Source organism: Balaenoptera physalus (genome assembly GCF_965194825.1).
Source record: "Balaenoptera physalus genome assembly, chromosome: 20".
Lineage (NCBI taxonomy): Eukaryota > Metazoa > Chordata > Mammalia > Artiodactyla > Balaenopteridae > Balaenoptera > Balaenoptera physalus.
In genome coordinates, this window is record NC_138901.1 from 978,535 (window position 1) to 1,003,209 (window position 24,675).

Genomic DNA, 24,675 nt, shown 5'->3' on the forward strand with positions numbered 1-24,675 from the left:
ACTTCTAATCAATAAAAAGAAATGAACTTTTGATACATGCAACAACATGGCTAAATCTCTCTTCCTTAGTGAGAGGAGCCAGGCATAAAAAGTGCATTCTGTTTGATTCCGTATATAAGAGATTCTGCAAAATGCAGGTTGCCTGGGTTTGTGGGAGGGAGTAGATTGATTGCCAAGGAGGCCAAGAGAACTTCTGGGTGTGATGGAAAGAATCTGTATCTTCATTGTACTGATTACAGAGGTATATACATTTGTCAAAACTCTACATTTTAAATGGGTATGGCTTTACAGTATATAAATTATACCTCAATAAACCTAATAAAAGATCATATCTAGGTGTAGGTGAGACTTTCCTGGTGTGGCTTCTTCCATTCTAAACAACTGTGAACTAAAGTTGTAAGTTATCTCCCCCGACCACTGCCCCCAACATACCCTCCCCCTCTCCCAGTGGTGAGAGAGGCACTGGAGAATTCGCATTTAAAAAACAGGGAAAATGGGAGACACAAACCAATGACAGTTCTATAGAAATTCTGAAATCTAGCAGGTGTTGGTTGCCAGTTTCTTGATTAGGGCTTAGTGCTGCTTCCTGGAAGTGTTCTTCGTGGTTCTCTGCTCTGTCTTTTGGGTTCTTGACTTTTCCTTCTGAATTATCTTTTTCTTTTTCTTTTTAACAGAAGCAATGATTTGTTTTAAGCTGAGTAGTTTTCTCAGCCTGCCTCCTGTTTATAGGAGTTTGGGGAACCAAATGCCTCTTTTTACTTTTTTTTTTTTTTAATTTATTTTTTAAAAATGATTTTTGGTTGCATTGGGTCTTCATTGCTGCACGCGGGCTTTCTCTAGTTTCGGCGAGTGGGGGCTACTCATTTCGGTGGCTTCTCTTGTTGTGGAGCATGGGCTCAGTGTTTGTAGCACGCGGGCTCAGTAGTTGTGGCACACGGGCTTAGTTGCTCCGTGGCGTGTGGGATCTTCCCGGACCAGGGATCAAACCCGTGTCCCCTGCATTGGCAGGCGGATTCTTAACCACTGTGCCACCATGGAAGTCCCCCTCTTTTCACTTTGAACTCTGTCCTTTCATACGACGAGTTTAGTTCCTTGGCTTTGAGGCCATGTCTCTGTTCCTTGCCTTTCCCAGGCACAAAGCTTCTTATAAGCCAGAGCTTTCTGAAGTGGTCACCAGCACTGATTTTCAGCTTCTTCTCAAGAACAAGGAACTCCATCCCTGCTTCTGGTTTCTTGATGAGTTTGACTTTGTCCTTCTACTTAGAGGAACTTTGATTCTCTCCTACTTGTCCAGAGTCATACTTCCTGCTCTTTCTAGCTGTCTCTGAAACCAGAGCCTGGCAGACCTTCAGTTCCTGTCCTTTTTATGACATTACATTTTTTAAAATTAAAGTATAGTTGATTTACGATATTATATTAGTTTCAGGCATACAACTAGTGATTCGGTATTTTTATAGATTATATTGCATTTAAAGTTATTATAAAATATTGGCTGTATTCCCTGTGCTGTACAACATATCCTTGTATCTTATTTATTTTATACAGAGTAGTTTGTACCTCTTAATCCCCTCCTCCTATCTTGTCCCTCCCCCTACCCGTCTCGCTACTGGTAACAATTAGCTTGTGAGTCTGCTTCTGTTTTGTTATATTTGTTTGCTTTATTTTTTAGATTTCACATATAAATGATAACATTCAGTGTTTGCCTTTCTCTGTCTGACTTATTTCACTTAACATAATACATTTTAGGTCCATCCATGTTGTTGCAAAGGGCAAAATTTTATTCTTTTTTACAGCTGAGTAGTATTCCATTGTATATATGTACCACACCTTCATCCATTCATCTGTTGATGGACACCTAGGTTGCTTCCATGTCTTGGCTACTGTGAATAGTGCTGCTGTGAACATTGGGGTGCATGTATCTTTTTGAATTAGTGTTTTCATTTTCTCTGCATATATACCCAGGAGTGGAATTGCTGGATCATATGGTAGTTCTATTTTTAGTTTTTTTGAGGACCGTCCTTACTGTTTTCCACAGTGGCTCCACCAATTTACATACCCACTAACAGGGTGCTAGGTTTTCCTTTTTTCCACATCCTCACCAACATTTATTTGTGGTCTTTTTGACAATAGCATGACGTTACATTTTTGGGGGTTGTTTTGGGCATTGCATTTTTGTCCAAGCTAAAAGAGATGTTCTAGGTTATTCCTTTAGGTTTTTCTCCCATGTAGTCTTGACTGGCATTGTCACTACTATTTCTTTAATTATTGTTTTCCCAGTTTCTGTTTTATTTATGCCTTCTGGAATTCATATTATTTTGATGTGAGAGATTTTGAATTTATCTTCCTTATCTGTTGAATTTTTATTTATTATATTCATCCCTTAATTTTTTTGTGTGTTCTCAGAATATTTCTTGAAGTAGTTTTCTAGTTCGCTGATTTGATTTTATGCTATATTTTATCTGCCATTCTCTTCTTACATTGTGGTTTTAAAATTTGGTAATCATGTTTTTCATTTTTAAGCACATTTTTATGATCACAGATTGTTTATTTCCTTTTTATATCTGAAATGTCTACTTGAGTCACATTGAGGACACAAAGTAAAAAGACATTTTAGAAATTTTCCATATATATATATAAGTTTCTTTTGCAGGAAGAAATTCAGTCAGTCTTTTTTTAGGCTTTTAAAGCTTATTATATGTCTCATTACTTATCTCTTTATTTTTACAGTGACAAGTCTGTGTCTCTGTAGTATTTGGAATCAGCAAAGATGCTGTGAGAATGTTTCTGGATTGCCGTTGAAATATTTTAGCTTTAGGAAAAAGCGAAAGGGAAAAACTTATATTTCCTCTAGTTTTACTCCTCAAGAGGAGGAAAGAGGCACTTGCACGTCAGGGAATCTTACTCATACACTGAGACCCTGCTTTCTGGGCTAGCTTGACACCCACACGTGAACTGAGCCGCAGTCCCTCCTCCTCACTGGCAAAAGCTCCGTAATCCTGACCTCGCTGTAATTGTGTCCCCCGTACCAACTGTAGGCTGTCTTTATAAGCTCCATGACTTGCTATTTATTCTCTGTGGCAGGCAGCACCTGCTGTTCTTCCTAAAGGATAACACAGGGTTAAGCTTTGCCCCCTACTCTCTGTCTCCCTGTTCACCCTGACCTCCAGCCCCGTCACTGTGAATTTGAGCCGTCTTTGTACCTCCTTAGAGTTCCAGTTAATTGTGTTTCCAGCTGGAGTCATTATCAGTGGCAAGAGATGAAACTTCTGTGCTTAATGTCCTGTGCTTCTTGTGCCAGCTGGATTTTAGCAATGATACTGACCTCCTTCTTTAGTTGGCTCAACTGCCTTCACAAGAAGCTGACTTCGGCAATGCCTCTGCTTTACTTGGCCTGCACTGGAGCATGTTTCAGGGGAAATAGAATGAATTTAGTTTTGGGCATGTTGAATTGGAGGTAGGGCTATTCAGTTTGTATTTGCAATGGGGTTGGAGGCCAAGAGAGCAGTTTGGGCTGGAGATGTAGATTGGTAATCAGAGCTTCTCCTTATTATTTGAAAAACTAATAGTATATTGGATTGACCAGGGAAAGCACATAAAAGGAAAATAAATATGGTTAGACACAGAACCCCAGGGATTATAGCATGTACGAGATGGGTAGAGAAAGAAAAGCTAGTGAAAAAGCTGTGAAGGAGATTTCTAAAGGACCAGATAGGAACCGGGAAAGAATGGTTCTATGGAGCCAGTAAATGTGGCATCTTTAAAGCACCACCCCTAATGTTTTAGTGAGAGCAGCCAGGGTAAGAACAGATCACGGCTCATTTGCTTGGGCGCCTAGGAGATCAATGCTGACTTTACTTACAGCACTTTCAGGATGAGTGGAAGTCAGATTGTAGTTGATTGGAAAGGACATGGCAGGATAGGACATAGATTCAGTAACTTATTTTGAAAATTTACTGTGAAGGGAAAGAGGTAGATCGGTACAGAAGACAGCTACATGTGACTTAAAAGGATGTGTTGTTTTATGTATGCACCCTGTGTAATAAATAGATAAATGTTTCAGTCCTCTTTTTTATTAATATTTTCTATGAGAAGAATTACTTTTAATATTTAAGCAGTTTTCAATTTTTAAATATCGCTCTTTTTATGATTGTTTAATCTATTCTTAAAGAAGAACAGGCCACTACTTAGTATGATATATCAGGGTGTCTCTTCCCACATACTAAGTTTTAAATGCTTTATATCAGCTCAAGCACACTGGCTGATGAGATTATTCTCAAAATATTACTTTATCTCCTTTTCTCATTTATTTTTAAGTATTTGGATATCTGGACTACTGAGTAGGGGTATAAAAAAAATCCACAGCTCTCTTTAAAATAACTTTCAGACATTCTAAATTACTTAGTAACTAGTCTAAGGAATGTTATTCTGTCAGTGTTAACTACCAAAAAACACATTAATTTTAATCTTGTCTTTTAGAGCTACTGTTCTGTCTTTTGAGCATACTTAGTATGACCCACAACTTGTGAAGGAAATCCTAATATGTCTAGTGGTTGAAAGTCTGTGGCTTTAATTCATTAAATAATGGTTAGTTTTCATTTTGTGTCTCTTGAAGTAACCATTCAGAGAATAGATATTTGTAATCATGGAACTTTCATTGAAGTAGCTCGAATAGAAATATATGGGAGAGAAGTGGACATGAAGGGAAGTCAAATATTTTCTTAGGAAACTAGATTCCCTAGGATAATGGTTAAAGTAATTTATCCATTATCCCTGGTAATATAAAAATATGGCAGTACAGGAAGATGATTGCACCAAGTGCCATCCACATAATTCAGTTAAAGAGTTAACAATATCACATTGTATGCGTATACCACTTTTGCTCTATCCATTTCTCTGTTGATGGATACTTGGGTTGTTTCCATATCTTCAGCATAGTGCCTAGTTAACAATGTAGTATTGTGCTCTTCAAAATTTGTTAAAAGGATAGACCTCATATTAAGTGTTCTTACAACAAAACAAAAACAAAAACAAAAACAGAGGGTCACAGGGAAACTCTGGGAAGTATTGGATATGTCTGTTACCTTGATTGTGGTGATGGTATCACAGGTGTTTGCGTTATGTTCAAACTCATCAAATTGCACACATTAAATATGTTCAGTTCTTTGTATGTCAGTTATACCTCAATAGAGCTCTTTTTTAAAAAAGAAAAAAATATATGGGAGACTCTAGGCTAAAGTAGAATATTGAGAATGGCATTTTTTTGTACTATATTTTATATTGGAGAAAAATCTTTTTGTTCTAATTCATCTGGAAGCTTAAACTATTTTCCTATTTATGCTGTACTTATCATGTTTTACCTAAATTAACACGGCATATTTTTAAATTTAGGACTTTATCTGTGGTTTCTGAGATGGCTTCAAATTAATTCAGACTTTCAGCTATGTGAAAGTTTTGTTATTTCATATATTTTAAGACTTCATCATGATGTGAAACATGAATCCAACAAAACTTGCTAACCTTTTAAAACAATTATCTTCTCTGAGAATGTATGCTTCAATTTTTCTCTTCCTACACTTAGGAAAAGGGGAGATACATGTGGTTTATTACAGTCCCACTTCACAGTAGCATTTGTTTGTAAGCAAGCATGTGGCATTTAGGTGACATTTTATTTATAGTTTAATAAATGCAAGTGGTTATTATTCGTATTCTTTTTTCTTTGCTATTGAAACGTCATTGTTAATATAAACAGTCATCTCATTTCCAAAAGAAAAAAAAAATTGTAATCCTAGATTTGAATACCCCTGTGTCCTCTGAATTCCCCCAATTCTGATTGTGACTGTTTTGATCTCTTAATAGGGAACAATGCATTGCAAAGCTCCAAACCAGATCACAGTCTATGAGTCCAACCTACAGAGAAGATGGACAGATTATTACCCCAAAGAGTTGTGTAAGATCAGATTCTACTTTGGTTTTTTTGTTTGTTTGCTTCTTGTTTTAAAATATCTCCACATATTTTTAGTTTCATATTAAATTCCAACGATTACTTACAAACAATAAAGTCTGAAGGTTTTGGTGAATATCCTGGTTTCAAAGAAAGTGGTGTATTTGGTCTATTCCATAGCGTTCCTTCTGCTTTCTCAAAGATTCTGAGGCATCGTGTTAATCAGTCTATCATTTTTCCTGTGCATTGAAGAATAACTTTGAAAAGGTTTGTTTTTTAGTTATTTTTCCCCTTTTACTCAGTATATATCTAAAAATGATTAGACACACAATGGTCATAAAGTTAAGAAATTGGGATTAGTTTGTAGTGAAGTAGGGAACACTGCCTTCCTGATGAAGGTGAACTGTTCCTATCTTGAAATATGAATACTTCTCTTGCATTTAACTACTTAACATAGATTTGGTTTGACCGTGGAGCTAATGAGCATTCCAGTCAGCTTGATAAAGAGAAGGACTCTGCCTGCTTCCTACAGCATAACTCTGCTTGTCTTGGGTGATGAGACTTTTAGTTACAAGCAAGTCGTATGTGATACATGACTGTTTTAGCATATTTGCTCTGAACATAACTCCTTCCATTTTCTCCAGTGATGGAGAGTTCCAGTTTGGAACTTTCATAAATATCTTAATATAAAGAGCAGCACATTTTAGATATTTGTGAATTTATTATCAATCATTATATTTACTCAAAATAAATAAGGGAGGTACATTTTAAAAGACATTCTCATTCACACACACACACACAAACATTCAAAAAGCAAGGGACCAATAGTAGAGGCAATAATGAATTTTAATATAGTGTATATAATAAACCCAACATTTTGTTCAATAGAAATCTGGGGATTCAGTAAAATATGAAGAACATTTTTTTTTTAATTTTTAATTTAATTTAATTTATTTTTTTATACAGCAGGTTCTTATTAGTCATCAGTTTTATACATATCAGTGTATACATGTCAATCCCAATCGCCCAATTCAGCACACCACCACCCCACAACCCCGCGGCTTTCCCCCCTTGGTGTCCATACATTTGTTCTCTGTGTCTGAAGAACATTTAAATGTATTTTTCATCACTTCAGATAATTTAAATGACCATAGATAAATAGATTTATTTGTTAGTAGTGAGGTTTTCTAAAAGCATGAAAATGCTATACCAACAAATTAAATTTAAATTTAAATAAAATAAAATATTTTGGCTGTACTGTAGGATATACATTATTATTTTACACAGACTTACCTTTCTAAGTTTTTAGGGCTTTCAGATCATTGTCCATTTCTGGGTACAGGTCTTTGGTGCTCCTCAGTTAATTATAATTTTAATCAGGTTTGATAAGTTTGTAATATAATAAATTATATGGGAGGGAAAAGAGCATGGAATTTTATTTTATTTTTTTATACATTTATTTATTTTTACTTATTTATTTTTGTGTGTTGGGTCTTCGTTGCTGTGCGCGGGCTTTCTCTAGTTGTGGCAAGCAGGGGCTACTCTTCGTTGCGATGCGCAAGCTTCTCATTGTGGTGGCTTCTCTTGCTACAGAGTACGGGCTCTAGGTGCGCAGGCTCAGTAGTTGTGGCTCACAGGCCCTAGAGCGCAGGCTCAGTAGTTGTAGCACATGGGCTTAGTTGCTCCGCGACATGTGGGATCTTCCTGGACCAGGGCTACACCCGTGTCCCCTGCATTGGCAGGCAGATTCTTAACCACTGCGCCACCAGGGAAGTCCCTTAATTTTTTTAAGAAGTAAAGAATTACTTTTTCATAATAAATAATTATGTTTTCATGATGTGAATCCAAAGCTTATTTTTCTTTATGTACAGTGTATGAATGAGAATTAATTTAAGAACAAAGAGCTTCTTGGACAGCAATACAAACTTCCCTGTTAACTAATTTTAACGAGAGTAAATAATTCATTTTTCCAAGTGTTCCCCTACCTACCTTTAAAGCTACTGTGGTATACCACAATTAAAACTTTTTGTGAAAGAACTTAAAGAGAAGAGTCTGGATTATTTTTTAAAATATTCTTTTGATTTTTTTTTTTTTTGAAATCTAGTTGCTGTGTGAATATATTGTGAAGGCATCTCATAGCCTTAAGCAGCTGTAATAAACAGTCATTACTTAGAATTGAGAACTAACTCAGTTGTAACATAATCCTTTCCTCTGAGGGTAGTATAGCATGACTAAAAAAGGCACACAAAACTCTCATTACTCTGAATGACATATATTTTGTCCTGTTTTCTCCCTCCCTCCCTCCCCTCTGCCCTTCCTTCCTTCATTCTCTCACTCCCTTCTTTCCCTCCTTCCTTTCCTCTTTTGTTTCTTCCCTCCATCTTGTCTTTTTTTTTCATCCTGTTTTTCTTTTTCTCTTTTGTATTTCAGGAAATTCATTCGAAGAAATGTGCTCTTTCTTTGGATGACAGTGACATCGAAGCTCGCCTTAATAGTTGGAATCTTGGGGTAAAAAAGTATTTGTTTCATGTATGTATGTTGATGTGGCAGAATCATGTTGTATTTGGAAAACATCTGCACTAATTTAATTCTAAACAATGACTCTTACTGGCTGTTAGACATTGAGTACCGTGTGAGCACTGAGAAGGACTTGGGGAACAGGAAAGAGAAATAACATTCCAAAGAAGCATGAATGGTCCCTGCCCTTGACAAGCTGACTTTCTTGTTGGTGAAATAAGAGATATACACGTGAAACAGTTAAATAAACTTTAAGACAGTGTATGATCAAACTGTATAACCAAAATGAGTTATATAGAAAGTAGAATCCTGAGGTGGAGGGGAGAGGAGGAGGACTTGGAGAAGCAAGGTCAGTTGGGTTAAAAATATTCTCCAGGAGACCTCAGGATGAGCCGCCATCGTGGATAGTGGTTTTCATGCTCAGAGGCTGGCTGTGAATGATTCTGGGTGGATAGGGAGGAGGGGGCAGGAACTAGAGGCAGAAAGAGGCGTGAAGAAAGGTGTGGCCATGACCGGGACTCAGGTAGGGTTAGAGGGCAGTGCCATCAGGCTGGGTTGTATTGGAGCTTTGAATGCTAAACTGAGAAGCTTAGCTTTTAAATTTTAGGCAGTAGTGAGATTAATTTTTTTTCCCCTCCACATTCCACTTTACATATATGCTGTTTAAATGCTTTCAGGAAGTGAAAAGGGGTTTGATCAATTTTTTAATCCCACTTTATTATTATCAAAATAATTTGTAACTTGAAAAATTTGAAAAACACATAAAGTCAGATGAATAAAATTTGTATTAACATTTTGTTATAAATATCTTTCCCTCATTTTTTTCTGTGTGTATTTATAAAATTAAGATTTAAACAAAATTGGGGTCATATTTATAATTACTATTTTATTATGTGCTGTTTTAAATTTGGTATAAGTTTATAATAGTTCTATTAGCATGAATATTAATGGTGGCACTAATTTTTCTTTTGGGTAGGTAGTTCATAACCTATTTAAACATTCTGACATTTTTGGACATGTAGGTTGCTCCCAGTTTATTGCTAATATAAGTAATACTGCAATAAAATTCCATAAAAGAGTCCTTTTATACCTATTTGGTTGCTTTCTTAGGTTATGTTAGATCTTGGTACATTGCCCTCCAGAAGGTGTATACCAATTTGTTCTCCAACCAGAAGTATATAGGACTGTCTATTTCTTACTTCTTCACTGACATCAGGGGTTGTTATTTTTTTAAAAAAACCTAAAACCCTTCCTACTAATAATGTTCTTTTTTAAAAATAAATTTATTTATTTATTTTTGGCTGCTTTGGGTCTTTGTTGCTGCACGCGGGCTTTCTCTAGTTGCGGCGAGCGGGGGCCACTCTTCATCGCGGTGCACGGGCCTCTCACTATCACGGCCTTTCTTGTTGCGGAGCACAGGCTCCAGATGCGCAGGCTCAGTAGTTGTGGCTCACGGGCCTAGTTGCTCCGCGGCATGTGGGATCTTCCCGGACCAGGGCTTGAACCCGTGTCCCCTGCATTGGCAGGCAGATTCTCAACCACTGCGCCACCAGGGAAGCAGGCGGATTCTTAACCACTGCGCCACCAGGGAAGCCCCAAACTAATACCGACCTTTAATGAAAGCAGTACTTTAGGACACGTGACTAGGTGGTATTAAGAAGGTCACAGTGGGTGTGCATAGACACGGAGAAAGGGAGCCAACCCTCCTTTAGGTGTCTGTGGTGGACTCCACAGTGGTGTGATTTCTGTGAAGACGGAAAGGATAGGAAAGAAACACATTTCAAAGAGAATAAAGAATGCTTAGTGGCTGATTGGTGGGCTGAATAGGAGGGCGCCTGAAAGTTTGGTTCCAGGAAAATGGGAAGGTTGTCTCTCTGTCAGTTAATTGATTGTCCGATGGGGGAAGCACTTCAAGGGATTCAACATGTCATTCTAGACTGGTAGGGTTAAGAGAGGCGCTAAGATTAATTGGGGAGTTCAAGGTTTCCAGCTCCACGAGTGAGCCTCCAGGGCTGGCGTCTTGTCTCACAGCCGCACGGCTGTAGGCGGCGGCTGTGTCCAGGGCCTGGGACAGCTCTGTCTTCAGAGACTTCAGAGTGAGGGGGCCGGCTGCGCAGCGGCCACAGTTAGAGGGGAGGGGCCGGGCGGGACTTGAAGCAGTGTGACTCTCCCAGGCCTTTGAGGAGTATGCTAATGAAGGGGAAGAAAACATTGACCATGAGAGGGCAATAGGAGGTCGAAAGAAGACCCTTTTCACCTTTGAAGGGGTAGGGGAAGCCGCCACTGGAGGGGAGTGCTGAGTTACTGGTGTGGGAGAGGGGCACAGGAAGTCCCTCAGAAAGACCCCTTCTGTTTGCCAGAATGCAGTATCAAAGTGAAAAATAAAATTCTGGGCTGTCCTTTTAAACTTGGCTTTGCCCTTAGCCATTTGAAACTTCTGATGTACATTTCTTAGCACATAAAGTACTTTTCACGATTATTTAACTGTTCAGAGGATTAAAATTTTCATTCATATAATAAAATTAAGATAAAACATCTAAAATATTTTGAGGTAATGCCCTAAAACTAGGACTGCCTGGGGTTTTGTTTCACATTTTTATTGTTCGAAGAATGCACTGACAGTGTAAAATATGAAAGTCTTGCATTTTTATATATTTATAACACATATGCATTAATCAGGTTGAACTATATCTCTTGATCACAGTAGAATAATTTAAATATCCACTGTATTCAAAAGCTTCGATTTTGCTCTGATTTTAGTTTTGTTTGAGAATGTGCAGTGCACTCTTGTTTCTTTCTTCCTCTGAATGATCGGTTTATGGCTAGTTAATTTTGTGTTCTGTACTAAAGGGCACATGTTTTATATTGCTGGCTTGCCTGTCAGCACCTACTTTCTGATTCATTAGATGTTGTAGATTTTTAATTTTCTAGTTATTGTTGAAAAAATATATTTCTCCCCCAATTGTATTCTTTCTTTTCCTAGGAGTCTGTTAATATTTTCCCTAGGAATGCGTAATTCAAGTAGAGATTTACTTGGTAAAGCTAGCAATTAAATAATATAATTCCTCCTGTATTATTTTTTTAATTACTCTTTAACCTTTGTAACCTTTAGCTTTTGGGAAGCTTTCTTGCTTTGTTAACATATATTTCATGCATGACTGTCTTTATGTAAAATTCTTTTCTTTTTCCTGAGCACGGCTGGGAGACCCGGAGGGGGAGGGCTCTCCCGGGCCTTCCATCGGGTCACCAGCCCCCCAGCCGTTCCCACCCGGGGCCTAGGTGCTGACTGAGAGCCTCGCTCCCATCAGGAGCGAACAAACAGTGGGGACGCTTTAGGTGACGCCCTTAGGTCAGGTCTCTTCAGAATTTGTGCGGGAGATCTCCCAGGACAGGCAGTGGAGGAAATGGGACCCGGCGGAGGATGGAGCGGGGGAGGTCAGCGGGAGTGCGGCCCCCCGATCCCGCGGGGAGCTCCCGAGGGTGGACAGCACCCCTACCCTAGTCCGGCGGCCCCGCTGAGGGCGCAGCCCATGGGGGAGAACTTCCTGTCCAGGGCTGGGGGGCACCTGCAAGCCCTCGGCAGCTGGGGACGCCCCCGACCCCCCACCCCCCCCGTAAGGAGTGAGGGACCCCTGGCTGTCCTCCCCGTGGTCGCCCTGCCGGGGCTGGTCCAGAGCTGTGCTCGGTCACCGAGCGCAGCTGTCCCCCGGCTGAGCGGACACGCGGGCGAGTCCAGGTGAGAGGCGCGCCCACGTGCCGAGCCTCGGAGTCCTGGGCTAAATAAAGTGGGCTAGTTGGAAGCCAAGGAGCTCAAAGCTAATGGATACGGTAGATGCTGCCAAACGGTTTTCTAAAGTGATTGTGCCGCTCTGCACCCTCATCGGGATGCGGCGTGTACCGGTTCCTGCCCCTCTACTTTCTCTTCCATACTTGGTGTTGTCAGTTAGTTTTTCTTTTAATTATAAAACTTAGCCGTTCTTGACAGTGGTTAGTGACGTTGCCAAGTGTGCTTTTAATATGTATTTTCCTGATGACTGATAGAGTTAGATGCCTTTTAATATGTTGACTGACAGTTTGGGTAGCCTCTCAGAGTGAAGTGCTTGCTGAAGACTTTGCCAGTCTTCCTGTTGGGCTGTCTGCCTTTTTCTTCTGAATATGTAAGAGCTTTGTATCTGTTCTGGATGACTACTTTTGGAATATAGTATTGTAAATATTTTCTTCCACTTTGTTGCTTTCCTTCATTCTCTTACTGGTGTCTTTGATGAACAGAAATTTTAAATTTTAATGCTGTTCGTTTTCACATTTTCATCTCATGAAAAAATGCTTTTTCTGTCCTGTTTAAAGTCTTTGACTATCTTGAGTTCCTGACGATGTTCTCCTATGTTTTCTTCTAACAACTCTATTGTTTTACTTTTTCTGTGTAGATCTACATGCCATCTGGGGCCGATTGTAGTATATGTTGTAAGATAGGAAGTTAAGATTTGTTTTTGTCCCTTATAAGTATCCAGGTGACACTCACATTTATTGCAAAGACTATTCTTTTCCTGCTGCGCTGCAGTGTTACTTGTCTCATAAATCAGGTGACAGTACATGTGTGTTTCCATTCTGTTCCTTTGGCTTACTTGCTTTTCCTTATGGCAGTGATTGATGTCTATATCTGTATTTCATTTGTGCTCATTAAATGTTTGTTGAAATGTGAGTAAACCAACGAATGAACCTTCATTTGTAGTATTTTTTCTGTGGAAAACATTTTTCAAGTTCTAAAATATTGACTTAAAAACATTATTTTGGAGCATAATTGATTTGACATTGATGACTGAATTTATTTTATGCTATAGAAAGAGTTTTGGCAGTGCTTCTGACGGATGCTGTGACTTAAAAACGTTTATTCTAGTTGTGCTGCTAGCAATATATTGCCCGAGAATGTCCTTTCCTCTAAGACAGCTTAAATATCAGATAAAGTGTCTTTCTATTTTTCTGGAACGTTGGAGCATCTCTATTTGATCAACATTAGTTAGTCTATAAGGAGGTCAGTTTGACCAAGTCCTGAATAATTTGAAGAAACAAACTGACAGAACTCTTTGTAACTGAACAGTTCTGCTAAAAAACTTAACAGAATAAAATGTTAAAAGCCAGTTTTCATTAGAGAGCATTCAGATATCTGTATTTATGTCTAGTTTAAATTTTTATTTATTATTGTGACTCTGTTTTTCAAACAAGAAATGTTCTGTGACATGATTTATTCATGCTATTGGAACTAAATTATTTTTGGCTTTGCTTTCTGTATAATATTTTGTGAGACTTTAATGTTTCACATAAGTTCTTTTTATCTTCCATTTTGGACATTCCTTATTGTGGTATTCTTTCTTGAGGTATTATGAGAGAACAAGAAGTCTTCTAAAAGAGCATGAAGAAAGTAAATGTTAAGACTTTACAGATTGCTGCAAGTCCATGTTACTTGTGGATTACAAAGTGGGAACGTTTAACTTCAAAGCACGTCTGGCTGCTGTTATAAAATCAGAAAATAGATTGCTTATTTCCCTCAAATAGACTAAAGAACATGCTCTACTATGCATAGTTCTCATTACATATTAAAAGTGGGTATGAGACAAACTCAATGTATTGTAAATGAATAACAACAACAGGAGATTTATACTTGTTTACAGTGTTCGTTCTTGCTTTTAAATATTAGAATAGACTTTTTTTTTTGGTCAGCTTGAGAGAGGAAATTTATGATAACAGGATGAGTCCTTAATTTCTGTATTTAATGGCTTTTAAAGATGAAGAGGATGAAATAGGAGTTATTTTTGCATAGTTGAGAGGCTACATTGTAATTAGCTAAACCAATATTTTGTACCCTGCTTATAAATGTAGAGCCGGGTAAAAATAAGTCACAGATGGTTTTCTTGGCTTTTGGTTTTAAATTTTAAGCTTAATTAGAGCTTGAGCATCTTTGGGAATTCTCTGTTTCCCTCTTCCTTTATTTTCCCCCTTATATTTAATTCTGCTTCATGAATTAGGGTTTTATATGCATGTGTCTTTGAAGGACTTACTTTCTATGCTGGTTTCTCCATTCCAAAAATAGAGAATGGTTACTTACTTTTCATATATATACCTTCAGACAATAAATATTTATTGAGTGTACTTTGCTGCCTGCTGGAAATTTGCTGCCTCTATTTTTCAAAAAGTTGTGTGTATATAGTACAGTGTTAGTTACTAAAGACGATGCCTCTTTCTCTGGTATGATATGTCAGTAGATTTTATTATTATCTTTACTTAATAAATGTTTCCCAAAGTAAATGCACGAATTCATACACCCAACAGTAGTGCTTCACGTCTGGAACACTTCTATTGTCAGATTTTTAATGTATGCCAATCTAGTGGCTGTAAAATACCATCTCTTTGTGGTATTACTTTACATGTTTCATATTTCTAAACAGATTGAGCATATTTTCATGTTTATGTTATTCAGATTTCCTCATCAGTGAAATGTGTCTCAAGTTTTTCCCATTTTTTTTTTTTCTAATGGCCTTTGTTCTTTCTTTTATTTTAAAAGAACTTCTTTACACATTGTGTAGACTAACTGTGCAAATATCTCCATCCAGTTTACGGCTTGCCTTTTCAATTTATTTATAATATTTGTTTTAGAGAGACGTTCTTACTTAAAGTGGTCAAATTTGTTATTTCTTTTTTGTTTATACTTTTTTTATGTGTTGTTTAAAGAAACCTTCTCTACTCCAAGACCATGAAGTCATTCTTCTCAGTTGTCTTCTGAAAGTTTTTATAGTTCTGCTTTTAATTATAAGTACTTAATCCTTTGGGAATTTATTATACAAGGTGTAAGGAAGGGATCTGCTCTTATTTTCTTCCTCTTATTGAACATATCCTTATTTTCTCAATAATTTGCAGTGCTATATCTTTCATGAATCATATTCTTATATATATTTGAGTTTCTGATACTTTCTAGTTAGTTCCTTTGAGTTATTTTCATTACTATAGTTTTATTATGTCTTGTAAGGCAACCCACCTTGTTTTTTTTCTTCAGGCATGTCTTGACTATCCTTGTCCCTTTATTTATTTATATACATTTTATAATGAGCTTATTACATTTTCCAAAAACCCTATTGAGATTTTGGTTTGGATAAACTTATTCACTAGATCTAGTTAAGGGGAATTGACATTTTTATAATATTGAGGCTATCCAAAAACATGGTTTCACACTCTTTTTATTTCGGTCTTAATGTCTTTCAGAAAAAGCTTAATTATTTTCTCCATAAAGGGTTTATGAATGTTTTCTTAGATTTACTTTTAAGAGTTATATATTGTTTTGTGATTATAAATGATGTCTTTGTAAAATCATCTTTTTTCCTAGATGATTTTTGCTAATTTATAGAAATGCAGCTGACTTTTACATATTGGCATCCGGCAACTTTGCCAAGCTCTTATTTGGTCAGCCTCTACTTAACATCTTTCTATTTTTTGTCTTTATTTGTTGTGTTCTTTATGAACTTCCTGAAATTATTTAAAACTTATACTTGAATATATATTGTTCTAGTGGATGTAAATATCATCAAATATTGACCTGCAGGGGAGTGGCCTACCTTAAGTGGGCTGTCCAAAAAAGCCTGATGAATCAGAGCACTGCAGACAGGGGAGTCAAAAGGGGGGCTGTATGACAGTTTTCTTCTGTTTCATGGATTTTTTTTTTTTTTTAAGTGTCAATTTCTTTATTTATTTGTATTTCTTTTTGGCTGTTTTGGGTCTTCGTTTCTGTGCGAGGGCTTTCTCTAGTTGCGGCAAGCGGGGGCAACTCTTCATCGCGGTGCGCGGGCCTCTCACTGTCGCGGCCTCTCCTGTTGCGGAGCACAAGCTCCAGACGCGCAGGCTCAGTAGTTGTGGCTCACGGGGCTAGTTGCTCCGCGGCATGTGGGATCTTCCCAGACCAGGGCTTGAACCCGTGCCCCCTGCATTGGCAGGCAGATTCTCAACCGCTGCGCCACCAGGGAAGCCTGTTTCATGGATTTTTAAAAAAGTGATTCCTTCTGCTGACAGGTTTTGATTTTGATGTTCTATTTTTTTTATAGTAAGCTTTTATGGACATAAGATTCTTTTTTCTGTTCATGATTATTTCTATTAGGTTTTTCTGAACAAGCAATAGCCAGTGAGCATATGAGAGTGGTGGCTTGGGTAGCTTACTTTATTTCTTAGTTCAGGAAGGCTCCCTTCTCCTGCTCCACTGAACTGCAGTATCTTTAGTAGATGGTGCCTTCTGTGGTTGTCATTTTGGCCTGTCTTCAGATTCCTTGATTTCTTCTTGTTTCCATAGGGCCCTTTTCTGTAGCCCCTTTTTCTTCTTTCGTCATGGACCGCCTTCCTTCCAGGGCCCTCCCTCTACTGCAGAAGTGCTCGCTTCCTGAGACTGCCTTCTCTGGCCCACACCCCGTGACCCTCTTTGACTCCTCTGTCTCCAGCACTCTCATCTCTCAGGCTTTTTGTCTGACCCACTTAAGCCACTTTCCTTCTACAGGTCAGTATTTGATGACATTTATGTCCCACCACTAGTAGGACCCTCAGGACTTGCTTTTTTTCCACGCTGTCACTCAGGTTTGGCTTAGGATCTAATTCTGCTGATTTGTGATCTTTCTTTGGCCACTTATATGTTATTCGAATTTTTTGTAATCTCTTTCTCCTTGTTGTGATGTAGGCATGGGTGATGGGTATTAATAAAAATAAATGCTCTCTTTGTTCATCTGTATGGATTTTTGGAGGATGGGGAGAGAAATTTAAATTTAGGCAGTTGCCATTACTTTATGGGAACCAGCCTCCAGGTGAAAGAAATTATTTTGTAAATTTCTTCTAATCTAGGTGCAGAAATATAGTTATTCTTCAGATCCTATCTGTTGCTGTAGAGGCTTAAAATTTTTTTTTTTGAATTTTACTGAAGTATAGTTGATTTACAATGTTGTGTTAATTTCTGCTATACAGCAAAGTGACTCAGTTATACATATATATATTCTTTTTCATATTCTTTTCCATTGTGGTTTATTAAAGGATACTGAATATAGTTCCCTGTGCTATACAGTAGGACCCTGTTGTTCATCCATCCTATATTAAAATTCTTTTTGATTAAGTTCTATTTTTAATTTCATTGCCACTATATTCTTTGATTAATTGATTCTTTACCCCGAACTTTATTGTCAAATTGGGTATGGATTGTTCATCTTCCATGATTATTAATTATAATACACCATTTGAGAAGCTTTTTGAAAACACAATGGGATTTTGGAGGAGTGGAACCCAGTAATATATATTTGAAAAAGTTTGTCAGTTGATGCTAATGGTTTACTTCAAGGTAAGAACCACTATCCTAGATTGAAGTCATAATTAGTGTTACATTTATATTCTTGTACATTTTGAGGTTATCCATGTAGCAAATTGTGAGTTTATGATGTTAAGAGATTGGAATTCCATGATAATGATTTTTAATTATCACTTCATTTGTGGATCAAATAGTTGAGATAACAATCAGTGTTTCTAATTGATCATATAGTACATTAATTCAATAAATATTTCGTTGAAAGCCTGCTACATGCTAAGTATTATGCTAGCTTCCAGGAATACGAAATTGAGAAGTCATCATCCTTGCACTCACTGAGCTTAAAGACAGATGTGGAGACATACTGATAAACACGTAAATATAACAGAAGAGCCATGAGAGACACACAGCGTACTTCAGGAGATGATAAGAGGGTGGGATCAGGTGCAGTTTGCCCCTTCCTTCCTTCTTTTCTTTCTTCTTTCCTTCTTTCTTCTCTTCCTTCCTTCCTCCCTCCCTTCCTTTATTCCTTCTTACTGAATATTTGTGGGACACCCACTACCTACTGGGTCCTGTGGTGGATGTCGGGATAGGTGTGTTACAAGACAGGCATAGTCTGTTTTCAGAGTCCACAATCTTTTGCAGAAGATAGATGTTAGATCACAAAAAGGAGATGAACCTCCAGGGTACTGCTGCAGTAGTAGGAAGTTAACTAAATTTCCTGGTGGAGACATTCCTGAACTGAGAGTCTGGAATAAGTTAACCACATGAAGAAGCTGGGAGAATGATTTCACAGGTTGCAAAGACTCAGATATGGGAGAGAGTGTAGTGCTTTCAAGGTAAAGCAAGTTGTTCGGTGTCCTTGGAACATAGGGTATGCTGGGGGATAGGAAGGTAGATGTAGGAGGAATCCGAAAGGAATTTTGTATTCCAGTTCTTATCATGGAGGTAAAGTTAAGGATTCATACATCAAATCTGCCTGGGAGTGTAGCGATTAAATTGGGACTTGAAGGATGACAGGAGGGTACTTATAGGGGTCAGAGGGGTAGACAGAGGTAGAGAGGCACAGGAAGAGCTACCGTATTCTGGTGATGTAGGTCATTCAGGGTCCTCAGGGATGAAATGTGAGGTGAGGAGAAGTGGGGATGAGGCTGGGTGGTTAGGCTGTGAGAGGGTCATGCAGGTGCATTTATGGCACGAAGGAGTTTATGCTTTCTATTTTATTTGTTCATGGGGCACTAAAAATATATTATGCAATACCCATTCTAAGAAACATACTAAATATTAAGACATATGGAAAACATTTTCATTATAGTTGAATTAAAACTCAAATATTAATGTCTTTATTTTATTTTAAAATTTTCAGATAGAAAATCCTCGGTACCTGAGACAGAAGCCTATCCCAGTTACTTTGGTAGGTGAGAAGTGCATTGAACTTTTCCTACGGTCAGATATCTTAAAAGAAAATAATCCTCAGGTTATTTAGAGAAAATAATGCAAGGCCACATTATGAAGCATAATAGTCCTATTAATCCTATCGCTTGGAAGTGAATAAATTACTATTTTTCTCCAATATTGGTATTATTTTGGCATGAACTTCAGCCAATTTAGAGTTTACTTTTTGATAAACCCGGCCTGAAAAAGTATTGAATGACTCTTCCTCATTCAACAGATGACTCCCAAATTCAGCCTGAGAAAATCCAGCAGTCTCCAGGATGATCAGTTACTGTCTCGAATGCATGAGAAGGAGGTAGGATCGAGATATTTCTGATATATCTAATTTATTAAACAATTTTTGTATTTTGTGTAATGTGAATTTTCGGGTTAGAATAAGGATGCATGGTAGGAAGAGGTTGTCATTGGTACGGATATAAAATACTGATGCAGGTCAGGCAGGGTTGTCTTCAACTTTGGGATGCCCGTCTTCCGCTTTGTGTGTCCTGGCTCCAGGCCTGCTGGACAGATTGTGCTGAGGGGCTCTCTCCTGACTATCAATTCCTGATTATCAGGCCTATCAATTCCTGATTATCAGGGCCTATCAATTCCTGATTATCAGGCCTATCAATTCCTGATTATCAGGGCCTATCAATTCCTGATTATCAGGGCCTATCAATTCCTGATTATCAGGCCTATCAGTTCTTGATTATCAGGGCCTGGGGGGGATGGCAGGTTTTAGAAGCAGTATCTTTGACCTCAGTGAATCCCTTCATCCTCTCTTTATCTCAGCTTCCTCATAATGTATCTTTCTAATTTCACTATTTTTACTGTTTCTACTATTTTAAATTGATCTGCTAAATTCAGCTATGCTAGAGCTGCTATGGGACACAATGTACTATCTTTCTTTGATCATTTGAAAATAGAATTATTAAAGAGGCAGTGGTGTTTATTGGTGAGGAGCAAAGGCTATGGAGTCAAGAATATGTGGATATAAATCCTCCTTACCAGCTATGTGAAAATGGGCAGATACCTATCCTCCCTGAGTCTCAGTTTCTTCATCTTACTTGGCAGGTGTCTGCTTTACAGGATTAGTAGGAAGATTTTGTAGTCTTTGGGTACCTGTGTACTCCACATGTATAATAGTAGTCATTAATTTGCTTTATTATTTTCTTTTAAAAACTTTTATTCTGGAAAAGTTAAAAATCATCATTATTATTTTATTTTTGCTTATGACACCAATGAAACACCGGTCATCTGTGTGGTACGACGAAAGACAATTAGATTAGGAACCTGAAAAATTATGTCCTTAATCTGCCTTAACCATTTTCTAGTTATATGACCCAGGGGAGTCAAGAATATTAGTTTAATTTTTGTTTAAACAGGGTTGTTACGAAGTCAAATGAGAACAGTGAGTATGTATGTAACTTGTAAATGGTAATGCACTATTTAAATGGGCAAACTGTGAAAAATATTATTGGACTTAGATTAATGGTTCTGATTAATTTATTTCAATAATTTTATCTTTCATTTTTTTCTTTCATTTTAATGGGAGGCTTCTAAGAATTTCTGAAATTTAATTTCAATTTGGGTATTTTCAACATGATAGAGTTTTCTTACCATCCTATTTATAAAATATCACAGAATGATATTTTTCTTAGATATCCCATACAATATCATGAGCCTATAAGTTTATTTTTGTTGATAACAGAGGAGGAAGCGCTATTTTTTCTTTTAAATTTCTTTTTTTAAAAAAGTATTCGTTTATTTTAATTAATTGATATCGGAGTATAGTTGCTTTACAATGTTGTGTTAGTTTCTGCTGTACAGCAAAGTGAATCAGCTATATGTATACATATATCCCCTCTTGTTTAGATTTCCTTCCCATTCAGGTCACCACAGAGCACGGAGTAGAGTTCCCTCTGCTATAGGGTAGGTTCTCATCAGTTATCTAGTTTATATATAGTAGAGTACATGTATCAATCCCAATCTCCCAATTCATCCCACCCCCCCGTTTTAAATTTCAGTCTGGTGGAGTGACTGCTGCTGGTCTCAGTAATATTCCGTCATTTTATAGCTCCGGTTTAAGGCATGCAGGGTTTTGTTTCTTAGTGCACTCCTAGTGTTTTTGAAGAACCTGTTGAAATAAAAAGAAATTACACTCTAAAAAGCGTTTTTGAGGGTAATACTTACATTCAGATGCACCTTCTTTGGAACTCTTGTTTTGAAATTCTTTTCTGTTAAATAAATTGTCATTAATTGTTTTTACACGTCATTCTAAGTCATTACCAACTATTTTTCCTTTTCCTTTTACTGTTGAGACTGCTTACCATAGAATATTTAAAAGAATTGAAAGAACCTGGTGTCTTTTTGAATTTCTTTTTTGGTGTTTCGTGAAATAATGTCCTTATTCTTTATGATGACATCTTGGGTCAGGGGTAAACATACCAAGGCTCCCCACATACGTGTTGAAAGAGAAAACACTTAAAGCTATTGTGTATTGCATTTGAGATTCATAATTTTAAATGTGTGTGGCTTTATTTTTTTCCGCACCTTTATGTTTTTGTTTTTCTTTCTGGCATACCGTAAAAATATTTGTGGCATCATTGAGAAGTTTGCATGTAAACATCAACTTACACCATATCTTAAAATATATCCAGTGTATATTTTGGCTAAAATAACTCTTTGTATAGCTACATAGTCATTTCTGACTTTTTTTTTTAACTCCTTTATTAGAGTATAATTGCTTTAAAATGGTGTGTTAGTTTCTGCTTTATAACAAAGTGAATCAGCTATACGTATACATATATCCCCATATCTCCTCCCTCTTGCGTCTCCCTCCCACCCTCCCCATCCCACCCCTCTAGGTGGTCACAAAGCACCGAGGTGATCTCTCTGTGCTATGCGGCTGCTTCCAACTAGCTATCTATTTACAGTTTGTAGTGTATATATATGTCCATGCCACTCTCTCACTTCGTCCCAGCTTACCCTTCCCACTCCCTGTGTCCTCAAGTCTGACTATTTTTGATGAAATTTTTTGATCATATTTTTTCTCCATCCTAAAATATTTAAAAGTATATGCTGAGTTGCCCCAGTGTGAGAATTATCTTAGTTTCATCTTTCTTTTAAAGTAGTATTTGTGATTATAAAATAATTTGTGGATTTTTATTAAAGAAAATTTGGAAAATATAGACGTATGTAAAGAAGGAAATAAAATCATCTATGAAATAAAAACACTGGTAAAATATCATTGGGTTGTCTTTTAGTCTTTTCTTTATGTATCCTGTAAACATGTTATTTTTCTTTAGAAAATTGAGATGATATCATATACATTGTTTTGTATAACTCAAGTATTTTATGCTACTAAATATTGTTCCTAAGCATTTATTTTCAATGGCTGTATTATAGTTCATATTATAGAATTATCCCCAGTTAATTTAAATTATCCCTATTGTTGGGTATTGAGATTGAGTTTTTACTAATATAAATAATTCTGGGAAGAATGTCCTTATATGTCTGTCTTTATATGCATTCTAAATATTTCTATGGGGTAATGAATTATGTCTTACATGGTAAATTGAAATAATGGATTTTTGTAAGTTTAGTATCATAAACAGTTTAACCTCTAAAATAAAAATTAATGCTTGGAAGTGCCATGAACATTGTATGTGATTATAAGGTACAAGTAAAGGATGTATTATATGCAAAAATGAGAATGAATATAAAAAGGCAAAGATAATTAGGAGCCATTTGAAGGCAGAGGAAGGTAGCAGTTTAGATTGCCTTTGTAAATATAAAAAGACTAATTATATTTTTAATACAGAACATGTGGGTTTTTTTAAGTTTTTTTCAGTTTCAGGAGATAGTTCTTTAATATTTTCATTTTTGAAATAGAGAATACTAATCATTAAAAGAAAGATATTCAGACTTTAGGAAAAACATTGATTTTCCTGAATCACATGTGTATCTCTATGCTAAACATAATATAACTGTTAGAGATCATGGTGTTTCCCCTGTTCTGGTCACTAGGAAGATCAGAGCTTCCACAGCATATTTTCAGCAACTGTGATATTTTATGACATGTACTTTTGTGTGCTGTCCTAAATCTTTGTCCTTAGTGGTCTCTTTCTATTTCATATTCTTTTCAATTTTTTGTCTATGTACTTTAATCTTATTATATTTGTATATATCAATATTTATGTAACTGTCTCAAATTCTTTCTAGAATGGTGCATGAATAGATGGATAAATAAAGTCCATTTCCAGGAAAAAAAGAATAACAAAAAAGAAAATACCAACCATACCGCTTTAATATTTTTGTCTGTTTTCAAGAGATAGTTTTCTAACTTGGATTTTTCCCTAAACTTAAATGCATAGTTACACTGTGATGTGTGTAGTTATCCTTTAGAAGGATGATCTTATGTCTACTTGATTAAGTCACTTTTGTTAGACATATACTTATGGGCATGAGGATAAATGCTTTTCTGTTTTGAAATTCAGCAGGCTCTTGCATGTTCACATCAGACAACCCTGATGTGTCTTGTACACGTTCTCATCTACAAATGCTTTTGTTGTTGCTGGGTGGCATTTTAAAAATAAGAAATAGCATTGTTTCAAGTGAGTTAAGTTTATTTTAAAATTAAGTATTAAGTATTAAATAAAATAGTAATCTTCATTTCCTCAACACCTGATCTTTTCAAGGTAATCATTGCAGAAAATTTAATGTGTATTCTCTTTAAAAGTTTCCAGGAGTATCTCATTTTTAAAATACAAATAAGATCCTAGAGCATAATCTATATACTGTTTCATTTTGCTTTTTAAATGCTAACATATATTCTGATGATTTTTTTATATCAGTAGTATGGCATCATCTTTTTAAATAGTTGCATTGTATTTTATTTTACTGATGGACCACATTTTATTAATATAGATTCCTACTGAGGGATAGAGGTTATGTATTTTGCTACAACAAATAGTGTTTCAAGAATATCCCTGTGTATATTTTTATGTATTGCATATTTCTTCTTATACAATAAATTCTGTGAAATTGAATTGCCCAGTAACAGGGTTGCAGGTTTAAATTTTTGATTGACATTGACAGATTGCCCTTAAAATGAGGTTATGTCTGCCTCAGGCTGCAGGCTTGGGTGAGAGCAGGGAGTGACCTCCAGTGGGTGTGAGAGTTCCCTTTTGGAGTGATGAAAATGTCCTAAATTAGACTGTTGTGATGTTGCATAATTCTCTGATGTATTAAAAGACATTGAATTATATATTTTAAGTGGGTGAATGTTATAGTATGTGAATTATGTATATCTTAATAAACTATTAAAAAAGGTTAGGTCTATTTGTACTTGGACCAATAGTGTATGAGAGTGTCTATTTTCCCATTTTATCATCAACACTGAATTATAAACATTTTTGATTATCTGTGAGATGAAAAATAGCATCTTGCTGCTTTGATATTTCCA

At 36.7% G+C, this 24,675-nt stretch overlaps 1 protein-coding gene across 20 annotated transcripts in view; it reads left to right on the plus strand.

The window, feature by feature from the left end:
• CEP112 (centrosomal protein 112) overlaps window positions 1–24,675 on the plus strand; it is a 420,211-nt gene that overhangs the window by 33,092 nt on the left and 362,444 nt on the right. For 17 of the 20 annotated variants that reach the window (XM_082441876.1, XM_082441874.1, XM_082441872.1 and 14 more), the window contains 4 exons: window positions 5,857–5,947; window positions 8,372–8,470; window positions 19,141–19,188; window positions 19,447–19,524. In XM_082441876.1, coding sequence (XP_082298002.1) covers window positions 5,857–5,947; window positions 8,372–8,470; window positions 19,141–19,188; window positions 19,447–19,524 — 316 coding nt within the window. Of the gene's footprint in view, window positions 1–5,856; window positions 5,948–8,371; window positions 8,471–19,140; window positions 19,189–19,446; window positions 19,525–24,675 lie in introns of those variants that run through there. The other 3 variants (XM_082441889.1, XM_082441890.1, XM_082441882.1) reach the window with 2 other exon arrangements.